The sequence below is a fragment of the Sciurus vulgaris genome, assembly GCF_902686455.1.
Source record: "Sciurus vulgaris genome assembly, chromosome: 13".
NCBI lineage: Eukaryota > Metazoa > Chordata > Mammalia > Rodentia > Sciuridae > Sciurus > Sciurus vulgaris.
In genome coordinates this window covers 26,526,119-26,544,366 of record NC_136474.1, presented here as the reverse complement: position 1 = coordinate 26,544,366, position 18,248 = coordinate 26,526,119, and the positions used below count along the sequence as shown (strand labels likewise).

Below are 18,248 nucleotides of genomic sequence, written 5' to 3'. Positions count from 1 at the left end.
ATCATGAAGAAAGTCACCAGTGAGTGTGAATCGCATTTTTAATTTAAAAGCTAATCACTCATGTTGTAAGAAGGTCTCCTGTATTCAACAAAGCACATCAGTGGTAAGTGTGGAGCTAAGAGACCCTACAGTCACTCTGGACTAGAGTCAGGGTGACCCTAGCAGCTATGTATCCCCATCTCATAATTTCACTGGGTTTCAATTTTCTCCTCTATAAAATAGAGACCACAATACCCAATGACTTAGAATTTTTGTGAGAATAAATGAAATGTAATACCTATGAGCATCTAGTACATGTTTTGTCCATATAAAAACCTTAGAGAAAGTTAGTTCTTTCTCTTTGCTGGGAAGGAACCATGTAAACATTCTTGGCTTCCTTGCCCAGATTTGGGCATATTGCCATATTTTAGGTTAAGACAAAACCCAGAGATGAGGACGTAGAAGTGATGGAAGGGTTGAGAACTAGAGCAAGCCCCTGCACCATTCCCAAGCTAATGTGTGATTCACTGAGAGAGAATCAGGATCTCAGGCTCACAGATTCTCTCATTTTGGAATCACTTCTCAGATAGATTCTACAACTGCAGAGGATTGAGATTTTACCCTACTTGCCTGCCAGTCAGGGACATGGGCAGAAGAAATGAAGTTCCTGGGTCAGAGACAAACAGCTCTATTCCTGGTGGTATGTGCTTTGCGCTCTTGTGGGTTTTTCTTAGCCTCCGAGCCCAGAGGGGCAACTCAAGGACCCAGATAAGAGTCTGAACAGCAGAGATTTTTGTGTCACATCTGAGGAACCCCAATTCATTCATTCACTCTTTCTTTCTTCCTTTCTTTTTACGGACTTGATTTTGATCCATTGTACACAAATGGGGTACAACATTTTCATCTATGGTTGTACACGATGTAGATTCACACCACTCATGTACTCATACATGTACATAGTGTAATGATGTATGTCTCAGTCAACTATCTCTCCTTCCCCCAACTCCTCCCGCCCCATTTTCCTCTATACAATCCAAAGTTCTGAGGAGCCCCAATTCTAGGAAATATCTCTGCCTTTATTTTACAGTCCTGGAAATCGAACCAAGGGCTTCATGTCTACTAGGCAAGTGCTTTACCACTGAGCTATACCCCTCGCCACAAAATCCCAATATTTTATAAGGGAGCTGCAAGCCAACCTGCCAGTCTCTGCACTGGAGGGAAACACTGTCTCATCACATGGGAAGGCAGAAGAAGGTGTCTTCTGCCCTTCAGGCAGAGCTGTCAGTGCCTAGATCATCGGACTATGCATGGATGCAGAGACCCATGGTTGGATGTCTTCTAACTTACAGAGAGATTCTGAACAACTGATAGATCTAACTCTTCATTGGTATTCCCTTAAAAGGCCAGAAGAATTCCTCCTGCTTTCTGAGAGGCCAAAACTAATAATTTTTCTCACAGGTCCAATTTATAGATTTTATCTAAACCACTATCCTATTTGCAAAAAAATCCTTACTAACACTAATAACAGTTTAACTTGTTGACTTTCTTAAACACCAAACTACAACCCTCTTCCCATGGATGGGCGGTTCCTCAGGCTACTGAAATGTATATACAGATATAAAGGACCACGTGAGTTGCAGAAAACAGACTGAAAGGATGTTGAGTGCTTAAGGTCATAAAATCCAGAGGAGGCACAAGGAAGCCTGTAACAAGGATATCACTTTGGAAAGAGCTGAAGGGAAGACTGGACAAATATTAACAATGAAGACTCTTCACAATGTATGAATGAGCACAAATACTAAGTGCTATTATCATCCAAGTGATATTATTATCTAAGTGCTTACCATAGATGTGACCATTCAAAAGCTGAGCTTTTTGTTTAATGACATATTCATATCACGTGTGACAGATAACAAACTAGGTGAAGGGGTGAGGGTGATATTCTCTCTTGGCATGAACCTGGCTTCTCTCTTCAGCCAGGAAATACTACTGCAAGCCAAAAGGATGTGCACAGAAAGGAGATATTTTTTTTACTCTTTGCTTAGGATCTGCCAACCAGGACACAGTACCGAATCAGCTATGTTGATGTTTAATTCTCAATAGATGGTTTCTTGTTTAAGCCCAAGGTAGAACTGGCTCAACAAGAAAACATTCTCTGACTCCTACAAGGCACATGATTTAAAAATACTTAATGCCCAATTGTTTCTCCTTTCTTCTGTATAAAAGCTCTTTGTTCCAATGATCCTCTTTCAAAAAAGCCCTAGTTCAGCTTTTCCTAATATCACTGGAAACTTTTAATTTTTTGGCTCCAACTCTGCAACTACTCACAGAAATGCCAAAGACATTTCCATTACGGGGAAACAAAGCTAAATATTTTATTTTAGAGGAGGAAGGTGACCTCTGGATTTCTGGTTTACAAAGATGCTGCTGCTCTGCTGTGGAAAGGGGTGGGAAGAGTTGGACCCACCTTAGTGAAGGCCTTAATGGCGTGGGCAAGGCAAGCTTCCTCCACCTCCACGGGAAGTGTCTGCAGGTTCACTATGCAATGCAACACGCAAAGGATGGTCTGGTGCTGTCCCTGTCGTGCAGAAATTGAAAACAAAAACTCGTTTGAAAAATGCCTCCAACAAGAGAATTGTGAGTTCAAAGCCAGCTTCACCAGCTCAGCAAGGCTCTGAGCAACTTAGTGAGACCCTGTCTCTAAGATATAAAAAAGGGACTAGGGATGTAGTTCAGTGTTTGAGCACTCTGAGCTCAATCTCTGGTACCAAAAAAGAAAAAGAAAAATGCCTCCATAAATCATAAAATGAGAAATTGTGACCCAACAATCAATGATGTGATCCAACAATCAATGAAATTATGTGACCCAACAATCAATCTCAAATGCTGAAGTACCTACCAAGAGCTCTACCAAGTATTTACTGTTACGTATTAATAAAATCTGAAAATCTTTCAGGATACAGTATCAAAGGTAGTTACCTACTGCAAAAAAGTACAACTGAATCTGAAGATCAGTGCAAAAACCAAATGTTTCTCCTGCAGTGTACTGAATAGATTTTCCCCTTCTTGCTGTTTCTGGATGTAATCATTTCAGTTTGGCTAGTAGATATTGACACATCATGGTGATCTGTACACTAATCTGTTGGGCACCAGGCAAGTACCTGTGTGCCCAGCCTGTTGTAGATGCTTCAGGGAGAGGTTAGCAGATGCAGAAAGGGAGAGACCAGTCCCCTTAAGCAATACCTAGAGAGGCAGCCCAGCCTGAGGAGGTAAGACCTGATAAGGATGGGTCTATTGACTTGACTGCTGGGGACTGCCCACCTCAACAGAGGAGATGGCTCCATCACCTTGAAAGGTATATATCCAAGACATAACCCACCAATTTCAACTTCTAGAAATTTAAGAGCAAAATATGAAATACAGAAAGACCTGTAAACAGAAATTATCATTATAATGATACTTATGAAAGTAAAGAACATGAAAGAATATAAATGTTCCGTACATATGGGCTGGGGTAAATTATGATAAAATGGGTGTGACAGTTTGATGTGACAGAGCTTGCATGGGTTTGTGCCAAGGAGATCTGAGTTTGAATCCTGGCTGTGACACATGCCAGGATTCTTGAGCAAGCTGCTTCACCTTGCTTTGTCTGTAAGAGGGGTCCTCTATCTCCAAGCACTATCCAGATGAACAGAAGAGCCATGGAAATGACTTCCTGAAGGGCTTGGCCTGTAGCTGCCCCACAAATTAATCTCCTTCCTAACTCCCTCTCCTGTTTTATCTCTAAAATTTAACTGCTGAAAAAAAAAAATACCCTAAGAAAAGGACTCCAGATACAGGAAAAATCTTTTCTTAAAAGATGTGCACTGCATGACTGTGTGTTGTCTCTGTGTGCATGCATGTTTGTGAGGGTACGTCTGTGTATGTGTAGTCACAGATTTTTAGTGGAGATTTGGAAACAAGGAGAGATTTTAAAAACAATGAGACATTGCACTATACTAAGTAACTCAAGGTTGTTATGCGACAACACTGTTTCCTAAAATAAAAAAACCTATTTTTAACAGAAATTTTAGTATCTCTGTATTGTTTAAAATACTGAATTGTATGAAAGTATTGTAAATGAAAGTAAGTTTCTCTTCCTTCCTAGATCCATTTTCCCCAGTATTATTCCCTGAAGTCACCTACCATAACTACTTTTTATAATATATAAATTATATATATGTATATGTATATATATGGCACCATCCTTTTAAAAACTACAAGGGAGTGTATATTCCAACCTACCTCATAGTTTTCACATGTACATGTTCATACTACCTAAGTTAAAACATATTCAGCAGTGAAAAAGGGGTTCATGACATATCCCTATGTTAAAACTCCACCCCCACTGCAGTCAATATTTATGAGAAGCTTATACTACTTGTATAAATAACATGAATTTATAAAATATACTTTTGAGCAAAAATGAAATATAAAATTATATGCTAAAATAATTTTTATTAAAATAAATGTATTGACAAGATTAAAAGATTTGAAAATATTTGATATGAGTCTTCTAGGATTATGGAAAGTTTTTAATTTTTTATATTTTCTAAATGTTTATGCTATGGAATTAATTTCTCTCTTTCTCTCATCTATCTCTTTGCAATGCTGGAGCTGGAACCCAGGACCTTGCACACACTAGGCAAGCATTGAGCTACTTTCTCAGTACCTCAGTACCTTCAATTTCTTCTCTTACCTTGGAACAACTAATAAACTAGACCTAGATATGAGATTGTACATGAGTTTGCCTTTTGTAATGCATTTTTTAAGTGTGTGAAACTTGTCTTGAGGGCCTAAGTCACATTCACGAGCTGGCCCAACAGCTACTTCACCTTCTCTAATAAGAACAGGGCTTCGGCAGCATCTGCTTGTCTGTCAACCAGCATGTCCACATCCTCTTTGGTGATTACAGGCTCCTTTAGTTGCTCCACCCAAGACCACATCAAACCACACAGGATGAAAGGATCTCTCTCACCACATATTCTTTCCCAAGCTCCATCTCGGGAATTCAGTTCTTTCTAAAAAGGAAGAGAAAGAGAAATACAGACAGACACAGAGACAAGGCGGAGAGGCGTATGGGCTGATGCTGGATGCATGGCTGCTCAGGAGAGGGAAGGCTCAGGCTCTGGGGTGCAGGCTGGTATCACCCCAGCCCCAACGCGTCCAGGTCAAGGCGCTGAGCATAACTCAGGGAACTTCTCCAAGCCTCAGTCTCCCTCTGCGGAGGTCAACGCTCTGAATCATAAGGCGCTGGTGCTGACCACACAGGCAGTTCAGGAAGAGGGAGTCTTTCTTTTAGATGAACAAACAGAAGTACTGATTGCAGTGAAGCAGAATGATAGATGTAAAAGTAAAAATAAGGGGACATTTATAAATTAACCTGGGATCTCAGGCAAAGCTTTCGATTAAAAACTTCAGAATGCATTAAAAAGAAAAAAAGAAGAAAAAAAGGGGAATGCAAATTGGTTAGGTGTGGTATATGTATTTCTTTCAAATGACTTTTTAGAATTCTATGTAAAATTTATCGAATAACAAGCCATGCATCCTGGAACTCTCTAGGGTGAAAATAACTAGGAAGCCCTGCTAATACTTCAAACACCTGGAGCAACTTGAGCATGAGATTTTAAAACTTGACCTCACAGAGGGCTGGGTAAAAGTGAAATAGAATTTTAACTAATTTCTGATGGGGATCAGGTTTACGTTTTAGTAAATCAAATGTAGTTGTGCAGTAATGGTAAGTGTTAATAACTGTGGCCCACTCACCCATCTGATATTTGCAGTACACTAATTGTGGGACATAAACTATAACACTTGACTTATTCTAACTTTCACTGCAATTCCAGAGGGAGGCTGCTCACAGATATGAATGAGAGATGAAATAACTCGCCCGGGAGCTCCAAAGCTGGAAAATGGCAAAGGAGGTGTTCCTCCTTATTCCAGCTGTGTCTGCTGTGCCACAGAGCCCTCCAGCACGGGGGGTTTTCTCTATTATCTTATACACCAACCAATGATTTAGTTGTCTGCATTCCTTCCCATCCCACAGATCATGTATGTAACAGAAGCTTTTGGTTCAGCTTTACGTAGCTCATGAAAAGACAAGCTGGACAGAACTGATGCTACTCAAAAGCCTTCTCAGTGAAATGATCACGTTACCAACCTCCCGGAGACTTTCCCGGGGATTAAGGGGAAGACATAGGATATAATGGAAAATATTAAACATGTGAGCTGTACTCATCATCGCTGTTCTGTTCTCAAGCCATGTGACCTTGAGCAAGTCACTTAACCTCTATGACCCTTAATTTCCTCAACTGGGATATTGAATTCATAAGATTAACAAGGAATCTATAAATAATATCATTCGCCTCACAGGATTTCTGTGAAAATCACATGAACTAAGGATAAAGGGCTTATTATAGGCACAGGCAGCAGTATACTATTTAAATAATGTTTGTTTTCTTTTTTCCAGAATTTAACTAATTTTTAAAAACTACTGAAAGACATAAAATAAATCTAAAAAGAAAAATGGAGGAGGGGAAACTATCTCAAAGTTTATGTTCACCTCCAGAAAATGCTTTTTGGTACTGCTACTTGTTGAAATAGTCTGTCCCAAACCAGTCCGGGCCGTCAGTACAGGTACAAGCTGCACATAGGTACTTGGCTGAGGGGCATGTGGGGCTGACCCAAGGGTGGGGGCACCACATTCTTTACCTAAAACGGAAGACTCTCTTGCTTGTTAACATCTCTTGACACCCAGTAACACACAGAAATACTTACTGACTGAACGGAAGACTTTTCAGTTTGCAGTATAAAATAAAGAAAATTCATCTTCGAAGAAAATAATACATTTAACTATTAGGCAAAATACTGTAATTCAGATGGATTTTTATCAAAATTCCCTCCTCCCCTCATACAGATTCAAACAATTTTCATGCCTCTAACATTTGAAGAGATACTAGAACTCTTAGAAATGTAACGCCCTTCTTTAATTAATAGTATAATATGAAGAGTAACTACTAAAGTAGATTATAGGCTGATAAGTTGAGATCCACCCTCATACAGATTCAAACAATTTCATGCCTCTACATTTGAAGAGATACTAGAACTCTTAGAAATGTAATGCCTTCTTTAATTAATAGTATAATATGAAGAGTAACTACTAAAGTAGATTATAGGCTGATAAGTTGAGATCCACTGATCAGTCTTCAGGTCAGCTGCATGTCAGGGCAGTCTGCCTGTTTCTGATAACTGGGTTTATAATGCCTATCTTTTCTCTGGACCAGGTGCTTGAATCAGTTAGGGCAACGAGAGCGCAGCCAACTTAACACTGTCTTTCTAGTGAAAATATAACACAAAGGGGGATTAAAATTTAAAATCTCACATTGTAATTTAAATAAAAGTCAAGAAATGGACCTCAAAATCTTCCTTTCAGATAAACTAACAGCACCATGGTGGTCTGTGGTCATTCCTATTTGCTCTCCTGAAATGCTGACAGTGGCCTCACTGGAAGGGGATCAGCAAGTCTGAGGAGAGGTGACCACACAGGCAGGCCTCACTCAACACTGGTGCCAATGATATCGGGAAATTATTTTATTATGTCTGTCTATCTGTCTCAAGGTCGGTGGTTGTGTGTGGCTCTGTGCTAGGCTCAGGTTAGAGATAGTCTGATTCAGTTCCTAATGCCATCTTTTGAAGGCTGGTTGCCTCCACAAATGCAGTGAGAAGGAAGCTAGCAGCATCAGTGCCTTGGGTGGACCAAGCAGGGTCTTAAGTACTTTCATGCACACAGAGATTTAAATGAAACCACACAACTACCCTGCCACTTCTATCACATCAGATCTGAGAAACCTAAAGTTCAAAAGTTAAGTGTGATGTAAACACATTTTTATAACAAATAGTCTGCATAATGCATCATATTTTGCTTTACGTATTTTCCTGAACATATATAATTAAATGAAATTCAAATACCTGCCCACATCTCTACCTCCTTTTCACTTCCTCCTTTCTACAAACTCGTTAAATTTGCCAGGGGCTTTGGGCTGCCAGTATTCTTCCTCGTCTTCAACGCATCAATTCAGATGGCAATGTCCAGCATGCGGCACTGCTTCAGATAGGCATTGCTGTTCTGGTTTCATGATCCAACCAAGAACTGAGTCTTGGGACTGAAGCACAGTCTGGAGGAGGGCTGCAGCAAGTCCTGCCTTCCTCCTCCACAGAGCCCCGGCCCTGACCACCGTGCGGTTCAGGATGACAGTGGGTCACCTGCTGATGAGAAGGGTTTATGTCCTTGTGGACATTGGCACAGCTGGGTGTAACTGGTTCCCCAGGGTTGTATGAACCTGAAATACCCACAGAGAAGGTTCTACTTCGTTGTACTTCCTTTGGAATGTCTCTCCTACGAAAAGTGGTGATTCATCATCCTTGGGTCCTTCCAAACCTCCACACTTCGAGTGACTCCAGAAAGAAAATGTGTTGCGGACCAATGCCTCCTTCTGCAACTCGAGTTCTGGAGATGGTGGGACGTAACAATGTTTGACGGGCTTCTGCTGCTGGAGGTTATGGCCCAGCGAGTCCTGGGCAGGCACGGTCCATGGAGTCTCCCCTTGCTCCAGGAGAGCTTCGGCCCTCTTCAAGTCTGAGTCACTGTAGCTGAGTCGCCTTTTCAGATGGCTCAGCGGCTGAAGGCACTCGACATTCCGCCTCTTCCAAAGGGGGTCAAACTCTTGCTCATTGGAAAGAATCACATCCTGATTCTCAAACTCTGCCACCACTGCAGTAGGATTAAATGGGTCTGATGCCACACTGCTGTGCCTCAGTAACTCTTTATCCAGTCGCACCGTGACCATCTCAGACACAGTCTTTTCGATTTCAGCAGATAGTCCAGGTCCTTCCAACACGTCCTTCATCACCACTGGCCTGTTTTCAGCCAAGTCCAGCAGCAATTTGCAGACCAGGTGGATGATTTTCGGCACATGTTTCAGAAGTCGTGCCTCATAACCATGAAGCAGATGACGCTGTCGAATTAGATACTGGGTTAATGTGACAGCATGTGCTTTGGGATCGCAGCAAGAGAAGATACTGCGGAGAGGAATCAGAAACTGAGTAAATTCTCGTACACACAGCAGTTGTCCTCTGGTTTGTATGGAATTGGGTCGCTTTGCCCGCACAAATATAATTGCTTGGTCAGCAGTCATTCTTGTTGCAAAAACTAAGTAACATGCTATTAAAACACCTAAATAGTGAACAAAGGAAGATTGTTATTAGAAAAGCTTATAGTTTCATTTGTTGATTTTTAAAAAATTTTTTTAGTTGCAGATGGACATAATACCTTTATTTTATTTATCTATTTTTTATGTGGCGCTGAGGATCGAACCCAGTGCCTCACACATGCTAAGCAAGTACTTCACCACTGAGCCACAGCCCCTGTCCATCATTTATTGATTTTATTTATCCTTCGTTGATGATTTAAAACTTGAATACATGTTAAGAAGTCATATAAACACAGGCACATTTGAAGGACAATTACAAGGATAACTTTGTAACTTCGTGTACAGGCATTTATTATTGTGCTTCTCTTATTGAATAAGCTTTATTTACAGATCTGTGTGGTGGTCCCTCCCTTTAAGTTAGTCACCTGCATACCCCAAGGAAGGGCTAGCACAGAGCTGGCAGGTGAGGAGGCATGGAGTGGGAGAGGCATTACTGAGAGAACTGGAATCTGGCCTACCCATCAGCCTTGTGCCTGGAACTCCAACCTGGAAGAAAACAAGTCTGCTTCTGTTTCCACTCTGAACAGCTCTTGAAAATTTTCGACCGACCCATCCAACCACTTTGAACTTGAACCCTTGCCATCTTTGCCATCAACCACCAGAATGCTCCAGTGAAGTCCTCTCCTTATTTGGACATCTCTTTGGAGAGTATTCATATTCACTACCTACTTTTCTTCCTGACAATCCTTCTTATAGACTCTGTCTATATTAATCTGTATTTTTCCAGACCATGAGATAACTGTTTTGTCGTAAGACAGCTTTACCAGTGTAAATATTAACACCAATTAACATCTAATTAAGACAAGTAACTAGACAATTATCAATCTTTTCCAAAACAATAATTGACTAATAAAGTAAAAGGCAAATCAACGATACCTATGAAATTCACAAGTTTGTGAACCTCTTTTTACACACGAAATCAACCTCTGAAAGCTACATGCTCTCCAGTTTGTAGTAAGGCACAATATGTTTTTCACTAGGACATAGCAGATCTTTAGTGCAAAGATAAAGTATCTGCAGAACTATCAAGTGCAATGTCCAGGAACGGCAACATGTGAGCTGGACCCAAAGAGCTATCCATCTGGAGCAGGACAGAGTCCTATCTCTCAGGCTGCTCCTAGGCAGATGGGAAATCCCCTAGCAGGTACCTAGTATCCTGTGGATGGAGCTGAGCTGCAGGTGGTTTGGTCAGACTGAGCCATATGACAATGAAGACACTGACCATAAGGCCTTCATTGTTGCCCTCAGATCAGCAGTAAAATGAGAGTCCACTGAATTTTTAAGTAAAATCACTAATTTCTATAGAGAATTCTATGTAAAGAGAAACTCTTCACAAACACAACCTTATACCTCTAAAAGCAGAGAGCACATGAGCTTTGGAGTAAGACAGTCAATGGATATAAAGCTACCCCTGGCATTAACTAAATGCAGCAAATTGCTTAAGTTCTCTCAAACTGCAGTTTTTTTCAGCTTACACTGTTGCTAAAGATTTTAAAAGAGAGCAAATATAAAATGTTTAGAAAGTAGTGGGTGAAACAATGCTTGCTATTTTCATTGTTATTTTGGTTAAGAAAATCTACATTATTAAAAGACATTATGTATAAAAATGTGTTGCTTATTTCTTATATATTTAAATGCCTATAAGACAATAAAACCACCCTGTAGATTTACCTGTTCGGCCAAGCCCTGCATGACAATGAATGGCTACTTTTCCTTCCTGTAATGCAAATGTCATCACCTTCACCATATCTAAGATGGTGGTGAGAGATGCTACACCATAATCTTTCCATCCAAAATTGTAGAAATAAACTAGATAATGGAAAAGAGAAAGGAAAAACAAAATTAGTATAAAGAAAAAAATACTTGCAAAGACATTTGAGAAAATGAGTGAATTCATGGAAAGTATGCAGCTATAAGGCACATACATTTCACTAGACTTATTCCAACCTGGAAGAAAGCAAGTCCCCTTTACATTTCCAGTTAAATCTGTTAACCTCTCTCACATTCTATATTAAGACATTTCTTGCTGACACTCAGCCAGAAAGAATTATGAAAAAGTAGAATTACAAATTAATAAAGTCAATGACCCATGCTAAAGTTACCCCTCTGTGGAGGTAAAGCATTCATTTTTGTTTAAGCACAGAAATGTGTCTAAATGACTGATAAATGACTAAAGGTAGTATATTCAGATTTTTCTACCCGGAATTGAAAAAAAAGGGAAAAAGCAAGACATCAGCATCTTAAAAACAAGCTCAGATTGCATGTTTATCCTGTTCAACCTGGTTTGAAAAACATGTGTTGAGGGGATCCTCAAAGTTCCTGTGACTGAGGAGCATCTGGGATTGTCACAAAAATATGCTGGCAGCAGTAAAATGAGGAACACATCCAGCTTCTAATACTAATTGCCATTTCCAAGATGTTGGGCAAGTTATTCTCTAGGCCTCTGTGGCCTCAAGTGTAAAACAGAAATCACAACTGTATTGCACAACTGTGAGGATGGAATGAGGCAAGCGTGTCCGACACACTGCAGGCGTGAGTGAATGGGAGCCTTATCCTGCAGGGTGTCCTCCCAGCATCCCTCTTGCAGGAACAAGAAACCCTGTACTTGGTCAAGTAATCCCAAAGAATGACAGCTTCATTTACGATCATTTACTTCCTTTTCTGTGAGCCCTGCTACAAGGCAGTGTTTATTTCTGTCACCTTTTTAACCTCGGAGCTTAGCAGACAAAAGTCTCTGAGTACTGCTCTTGATAACTCACAGAGAGAAAGGTAGGAAAGAACTTACTGCCAGCTTCCATAAATGCTTCAGGAAGGTACGTGAAGCCACTTTCTTGTTCCAGAGAGTTCCCACAGCTAGCGTGCTCACCAGGGCGCTGCAGGTTGATTATTGTTTTTATGCCATGACTTGAAGAAAAAAGAGCAATTAGTCTAACTGTGAGCTGGAGCTTTTTAAAAAACGAATCATCTCTGGCATTAATAAACATTATTAATTGCTCTCCAAACTTTAACTTCTTTTTTTGAAAGAAGTGCTTCAGTGCCTATTTTTAAAACAAAAGAACTTTTCACTTGAAGGCACATGCCATGAGTGAGTGAAGCAGCACTCACCCAAGGAACTGCTCGATGATGTGGTACTTCTCCAGGAGCTCAGAGGACGGGCGAGCCATGGCCAGGATGCTGTCAGTGACCCTGCAGATGGGTGAGGAAGTGGTACACAGAGGCCAGATGTCAACCTCCAAGGATGGAGAGACGGTTCTTTTCCTACAATCTCTAAATTCTCTAAGAACAGTTTTATATAAATCTGGCTTCAAGTTTGCACTGTAATTACAGCTCTAAGAACCCTTCAAGCTTCTTAATGTCCCAGAAAAAAATTCAGGACATAAAATACTATGTACTCTGACAAAGTATGTCCAAGCACTCTCAAAAGATTCCAGTGGCATGATGGAGAAACCTCAGCTGGTGGCAAAGATAACAGTCTTGATTAGCTACCCATGGTTAGTGACTAAATGAGGAGGGCCAGCTGGGAGGCGCTTCTGGTTACTCCAGTAACTGAGGTATTAAACTAAGGTACTAAAATGGGATGATAATGTCTGCTTTACAGGGTTGTTATGAGAATTTGACATGATGTGGATGCAAAGTCTTTAGCATAAATCCTGGCCTACGGTTATAAATAAATGCTGAGGTATTAATTCAGAAAAATTATGGGTTCCAGTCAGTTGGGTTTGGCTTAAATGCTGGTTTTCCTACCATCTAGCTGTGAAGCAAATACAACTCTCTGGAACATCAGTAAAATGGCTTTAAAAATTCACATGAGGCTAATATCATTCTAAATGGTGAAAAACTGAAAGCATTCCCCCTAAAAACTGGAACAAGGCAGGGATGCCCTCTTTCACCACTTCTATTCAACATCGTTCTTGAGACTCTGGCCAGAGCAATTAGACAAACCAAAGAAATTAAAGGGATACGAATTGGAAAAGAAGAACTCAAACTATCCCTGTTCGCTGATGACATGATTATATATTTAGAGGAACCTGGAAATTCCACCAGAAAACTCTTAGAACTCATAAGTGAATTCAGTAAAGTAGCAGGTTACAAAATCAATGCCCATAAATCCAACGCATTTTTATACATAAGTGATGAATCTTCAGAAAGAAAAATTAGGAAAACTACCCCATTCACAATCGCCTCGAAAAAAATAAAATACTTGGGAATCAATCTCACAAAAGAGGTGAAAGACCTCTACAATGAGAACTACAGAACACTAAAGAAAGAAATTAAAGAACACCTTAGAAGATGGAAAGATCTTCCATGTTCTTGGATAGGAAGAATTAATATTGTCAAAATGGCCATACTACCTAAAGTGCTATACAAATTCAATGCAATTCCAATTAAAATCCCAATGACGTACCTTACAGAAATAGAGCAAGCAATTATGAAATTCATCTGGAAGAATAAGAAACCCAGAATAGCTAAAGCAATCCTTAGCAGGAAGAGTGAAACAGGGGGTATTGCAATACCAGATCTTCAACTCTACTACAAAGCAATAGTAACAAAAACGGCATGGTATTGGTACCAAAATAGAAAGGTAGATCAATGGTACAGAATAGAGGACACGGACACAAACCCAAAGAAATACAATTTTCTCATACTAGACAAAGGGGCAAAAAATATGCAATGGAGAAAAGATAGCCTCTTCAACAAATGGTGCTGGGAGAATTGGAAATCCATATGCAACAGAATGAAACTAAACCCATATCTCTCACCATGCACGAAACTAAACTCAAAATGGATTAAGGACCTTGGAATCAGACCAGAGATCCTGCAGATTATAGAAGAAAAAGTAGGTCCAAATCTTCACCTTGTTGGTCTAGGATCAAACTTCCTTAACAGGACTCCCATAGCACAAGAAATAAAAGCTAGAATCAACCACTGGGATAGATTCAAACTAAAAAGCTTTCTCTCAGCAAAGGAAACTATCAGCAATGCGAAGAAAGAGCCTACAGAGTGGGAGAATATCTTTGCCAATCATCCTTCAGATAGAGCACTAATCTCCAGAATCTATAAAGAACTCAAAAAACTCTACTCCAAGAATTCAAATAATCCAGTTGACAAATGGACGAAGGAAATGAATAGACACTTCACAGAAGAAGATCTACAAGCAATCAACAAACAGATGGAAAAATGTTCAACATCTCTAGTAATAAGAGAAATGCAAATCAAAACCACCCTAAGATTCCATCTCACTCCAATTAGAATGGTGATTATCAAGAATACGAGCAACAACAGGTGTTGGCGAGGATGTGGGGAGAAAGGTACACTCATACATTGCTGGTGGGACTGTAAATTAGTGCAGCCACTCTGGAAAGCAGTGTGGAGATTCCTTAGAAAACTTGGAATGGACCCTCCATTTGACCCAGCTATCCCACTCCTTGGCCTATACCCAAAGGACTTAAAATCAGCATACTACAGAGATACAGCCACATCAATGTTCATAGCTGCTCAATTCACAATAGCCAGACTGTGGAACCAACCTAGATGCCCTTCAACTGATGAGTGGATAAAGAAGCTGTGGTATATATATACAATGGAATATTACTCAGCCATAAAGAATGATAAAATTATGGCATTTGCAGGCAAATGGATGAAATTGGAGAATATCATGCTAAGTGAGATAAGCCAATCTCAAAAAGCCAAAGGAAGAATGATATCGCTAATAAGTGGATGATGACACATAATGGGGGGAGGGAAGGGTTAGTGTTAGGGTTAGAGTTAGGGTTAGGGAGGGGGGCAAGTATGGAGGAAGGAAGCTCTGTATAGAAGGAAAAGAGGGGTGGGAGGGGTGGGGGGAAGGGAAAAAATAACAGAATGAATCAAACAACATTACTCTATGTAAATTTATGATTACACAAATGGTATGCCTTTATGCCATGTACAAACAGAGAAACAATGTGTATCCCATTTGTTTACAATAAAAAATAAATAAATAAATAAATTTATATTAAAAAAATTCACATGAGTTTTATGAAAATGAATGCTAATAATTTGAAAGCACCAAGTGCAGAGACTGGTTTATAGCTGAATGAATGTTTATGAATGAATGAATGAATGAATGAATGAATGGACAGAATCCTGATAAAAGACTATCACTCTTGTCAGGTCTGTGGCTTTACTCTGGCCTGTTCAAATTTATCAGCAGCGTCCTGGTAAAAGATACATGAAGCAGTCTATTGCAAGCTGTGAGTCACATGAATCTCTGAGTCACATGCATCTTCGAGGAGTGACAGAGACATTCGATTACCAGAGAGGGACTCAAAAAGATACCTCTTCCTATGGAATGTAAGAATTACCATTGGCCCCAGAGGTTTGGGATCCTTCATACTTAGTATAAAATGAGGGGAGATGGAATGTGAAGACAGCAGAGGTTAAAAGACTCACATGGTTTAGTCAACAATAAAGCCAAAACCAAATTACTAGAAATTTACTTGGCTGACTGTGCCTCAGGAACAACATTTTGCTTCGTCATACCATTAGTAAGACAGTGTGAGATCTGAATATGGTCTGTGGAGAACAATGATAACACTGGACCCCAGATTATGTCACTACAAGTGTACCTAGCAAATGCAAAAAGAAAATCTACAGGTTGCAAGTTCAGGAAGCTGGTTGTCAAATATCTAATTTAAACATGAATTCTTGATGTATAAAGTTAATTCACGATTAGAATTCTTTAAACAGTAAATTCCTCTAAGTGTGTTTCAAATGTGATTTGATTATCTGAATTTCAGATGTCACTCTATTGAAAAAGGTATAACTGACTACTTTATTGTTACTTCATAAAAGGCAGTATGATTAAGAATGATATTAATTGCATTTATGCATCAGAAACAATGCAAACACTTTAGGCTGCCTATTGAGCTGACAACTTCTGCCACTTTAATAAGGCAGACTGACGAGTATTTGTGTGAAAATATGTCCTTTCACACATAATATAAGAACAATATAAAAGTAAGGCTAAAACTTACCTGTCTGAAACTGAGGAACTACATATGCACCTCATAATTCTCTCAAACTTACAGCTGAATATTTGAATTATTTCTAGTAATTTCTGAAATTTAAGAGTTATCTAATTACCCATTTATTTAAGATATGTTACATGCATCATTTCACTTAATTGAAAAACAAACTCCTATGGTTTTGGCTTAACTGTTTCCATTTTATAGATGAGCCACTGAAGTTGAGCAGGCCAGGATCCGACAGCTGGTCTAGACGCAAAGCCAGAGATGGTGGTGAGTCCCCTAGCTTTGAAGTCCACACCTCCCCTTCAACATTCCCTGCCTGCCGGTTCACATTCCTCCTTCCTTTATCCTGCCCAGCTACAGAAGACCCGCAGGACCACTTACCAGGACGAGTAAACACCCTTAATGGCTTGCTCCTGCTCACTCCAGCGGGCTGGGTTCTCATACTTGCAGGCTTTACCACCACATGCCATGGAGCATGCCATATGCCCGGGGATGACATGCCGTAAACGCTCTCCCACTTTTGTGTACTTCGGGGTTGGACGTTCGGAATTTCCTAGAACATACAAGGAGGGAAGACTCAAAATCCCAGTCTCCAAATGGAATTGGTAACATGGGAACAGTTTGTTTCATCTCAGGATCGTAGATGATGAGTTGGTACTAAATCCCCTTCATCCAATATTAAAAAAGCTTTCATATACAATACCACCCACCCATTAAACTGGTAATGAAGACGAAGAAACTGTAAAAGCAGATCTTTTCAAGGGGACGTTCTGTTCAAAAGCTACATTTTTAATTTAAAAATCACAAAACATTCAATCAGTTTATCTCCTCTTACGTATACATTCAAATTATTAGCCTAACAGTAAAAAGTAAAATGTAGAATTGTCAGTATTTTAAAAGGTTTAAATACAACAGTCTATCTAAATTCTTAAACAGCTACAAAGGCGTAACATCTATTAGAAGAAAGACAGCTTTACTTTTTCTCTCAGGGAAAGTTGATTTCTCTTCTGCACGGCTGACGGAGGACACAGCCACCATCACCTGGAGAGAAGACGAGGACAGCAGCTTTGTGGCCGAGCCGGAGCCCCGGCGTGCCTGCTGCAGCCTCAGGACCGGGTCAGAAGTCGAGTGCCGGCGGCCCTGCAGAAAGGAGCTGAGGAAGTGCACGGCTGAGGGTCGCCGGGGCGCATCCTGCATGGTGCCGGCTCCGAGAGGGCACGAGTTGGAGGCAGGGAGAAACCAGCCCTGGCGTGCTCAGCGAGGAAGTGCACCGAGACACAGGCATCCTCTGTATGATCTGAGAGCTAGTCAGGATAGGCTGACTCGTTTCCATAGTGACTAACAAAGAAACTACTGATTCCCACTTAGATCTGAACAGGCAAAAATCTTACATGAACGGATTGCACTTTGGACAAATTGTTCAAATATAGGGAATAATAATACGCACTTTAAAGAGATTATCCCCGAATCTAGATTACTCTATTTTGTTTCTCAAATACAATGAAGGATCTGACTGCTCAGAGAATTACTCCCAATATATCGTAAGGAATTTAGAAAAAATCTTTATGATGCAAACACTGCCTTTTACACACATTAAAAAGCTCAAATTCTGTTATTCCTTTCAAAGCTTGTCTTGATATTTTGAAATGAAAATCACTTCCAGTTCTCTTTGAAACAGGGCAGATAAAAAGTTAACTATAACAAAGAAGGATATGTTGAATACCTTACATTATTAAAAGACTATTCCATTTTTCATACCCAAACTTCCCTCGATATTTTCTTGATCAAACTATTTAAGAAACATTTGGCTAGAACGAATAAAGACATGTTTAGAGCTGACACAGTATCAGAAGACATTTAATTTTCTATTTTTATGAACATGAAAACCCCATTCCTGGTTATGCGACTGTTGGATGAGATGAGAACCGTTAGCCGTGAGTTCGAGTAA

General features: G+C 40.0%; 1 protein-coding gene across 1 annotated transcript in view; it reads right to left on the bottom strand.

Moving 5' to 3' along the window:
- Positions 1 to 18,248, bottom strand: part of PTPDC1 (protein tyrosine phosphatase domain containing 1) — a 71,677-nt gene that overhangs the window by 2,522 nt on the left and 50,907 nt on the right. Inside the window, 14 exon segments of the mRNA XM_079109075.1 lie at positions 2,447 to 2,557; positions 4,854 to 5,039; positions 7,987 to 7,989; positions 7,991 to 8,012; positions 8,014 to 8,054; positions 8,056 to 8,079; positions 8,083 to 8,106; positions 8,109 to 8,145; positions 8,147 to 8,408; positions 8,411 to 9,250; positions 10,959 to 11,096; positions 12,073 to 12,191; positions 12,393 to 12,473; positions 16,682 to 16,853. Of these exon segments, the coding sequence (XP_078965201.1) occupies positions 2,447 to 2,557; positions 4,854 to 5,039; positions 7,987 to 7,989; positions 7,991 to 8,012; positions 8,014 to 8,054; positions 8,056 to 8,079; positions 8,083 to 8,106; positions 8,109 to 8,145; positions 8,147 to 8,408; positions 8,411 to 9,250; positions 10,959 to 11,096; positions 12,073 to 12,191; positions 12,393 to 12,473; positions 16,682 to 16,853 (2,060 nt within the window).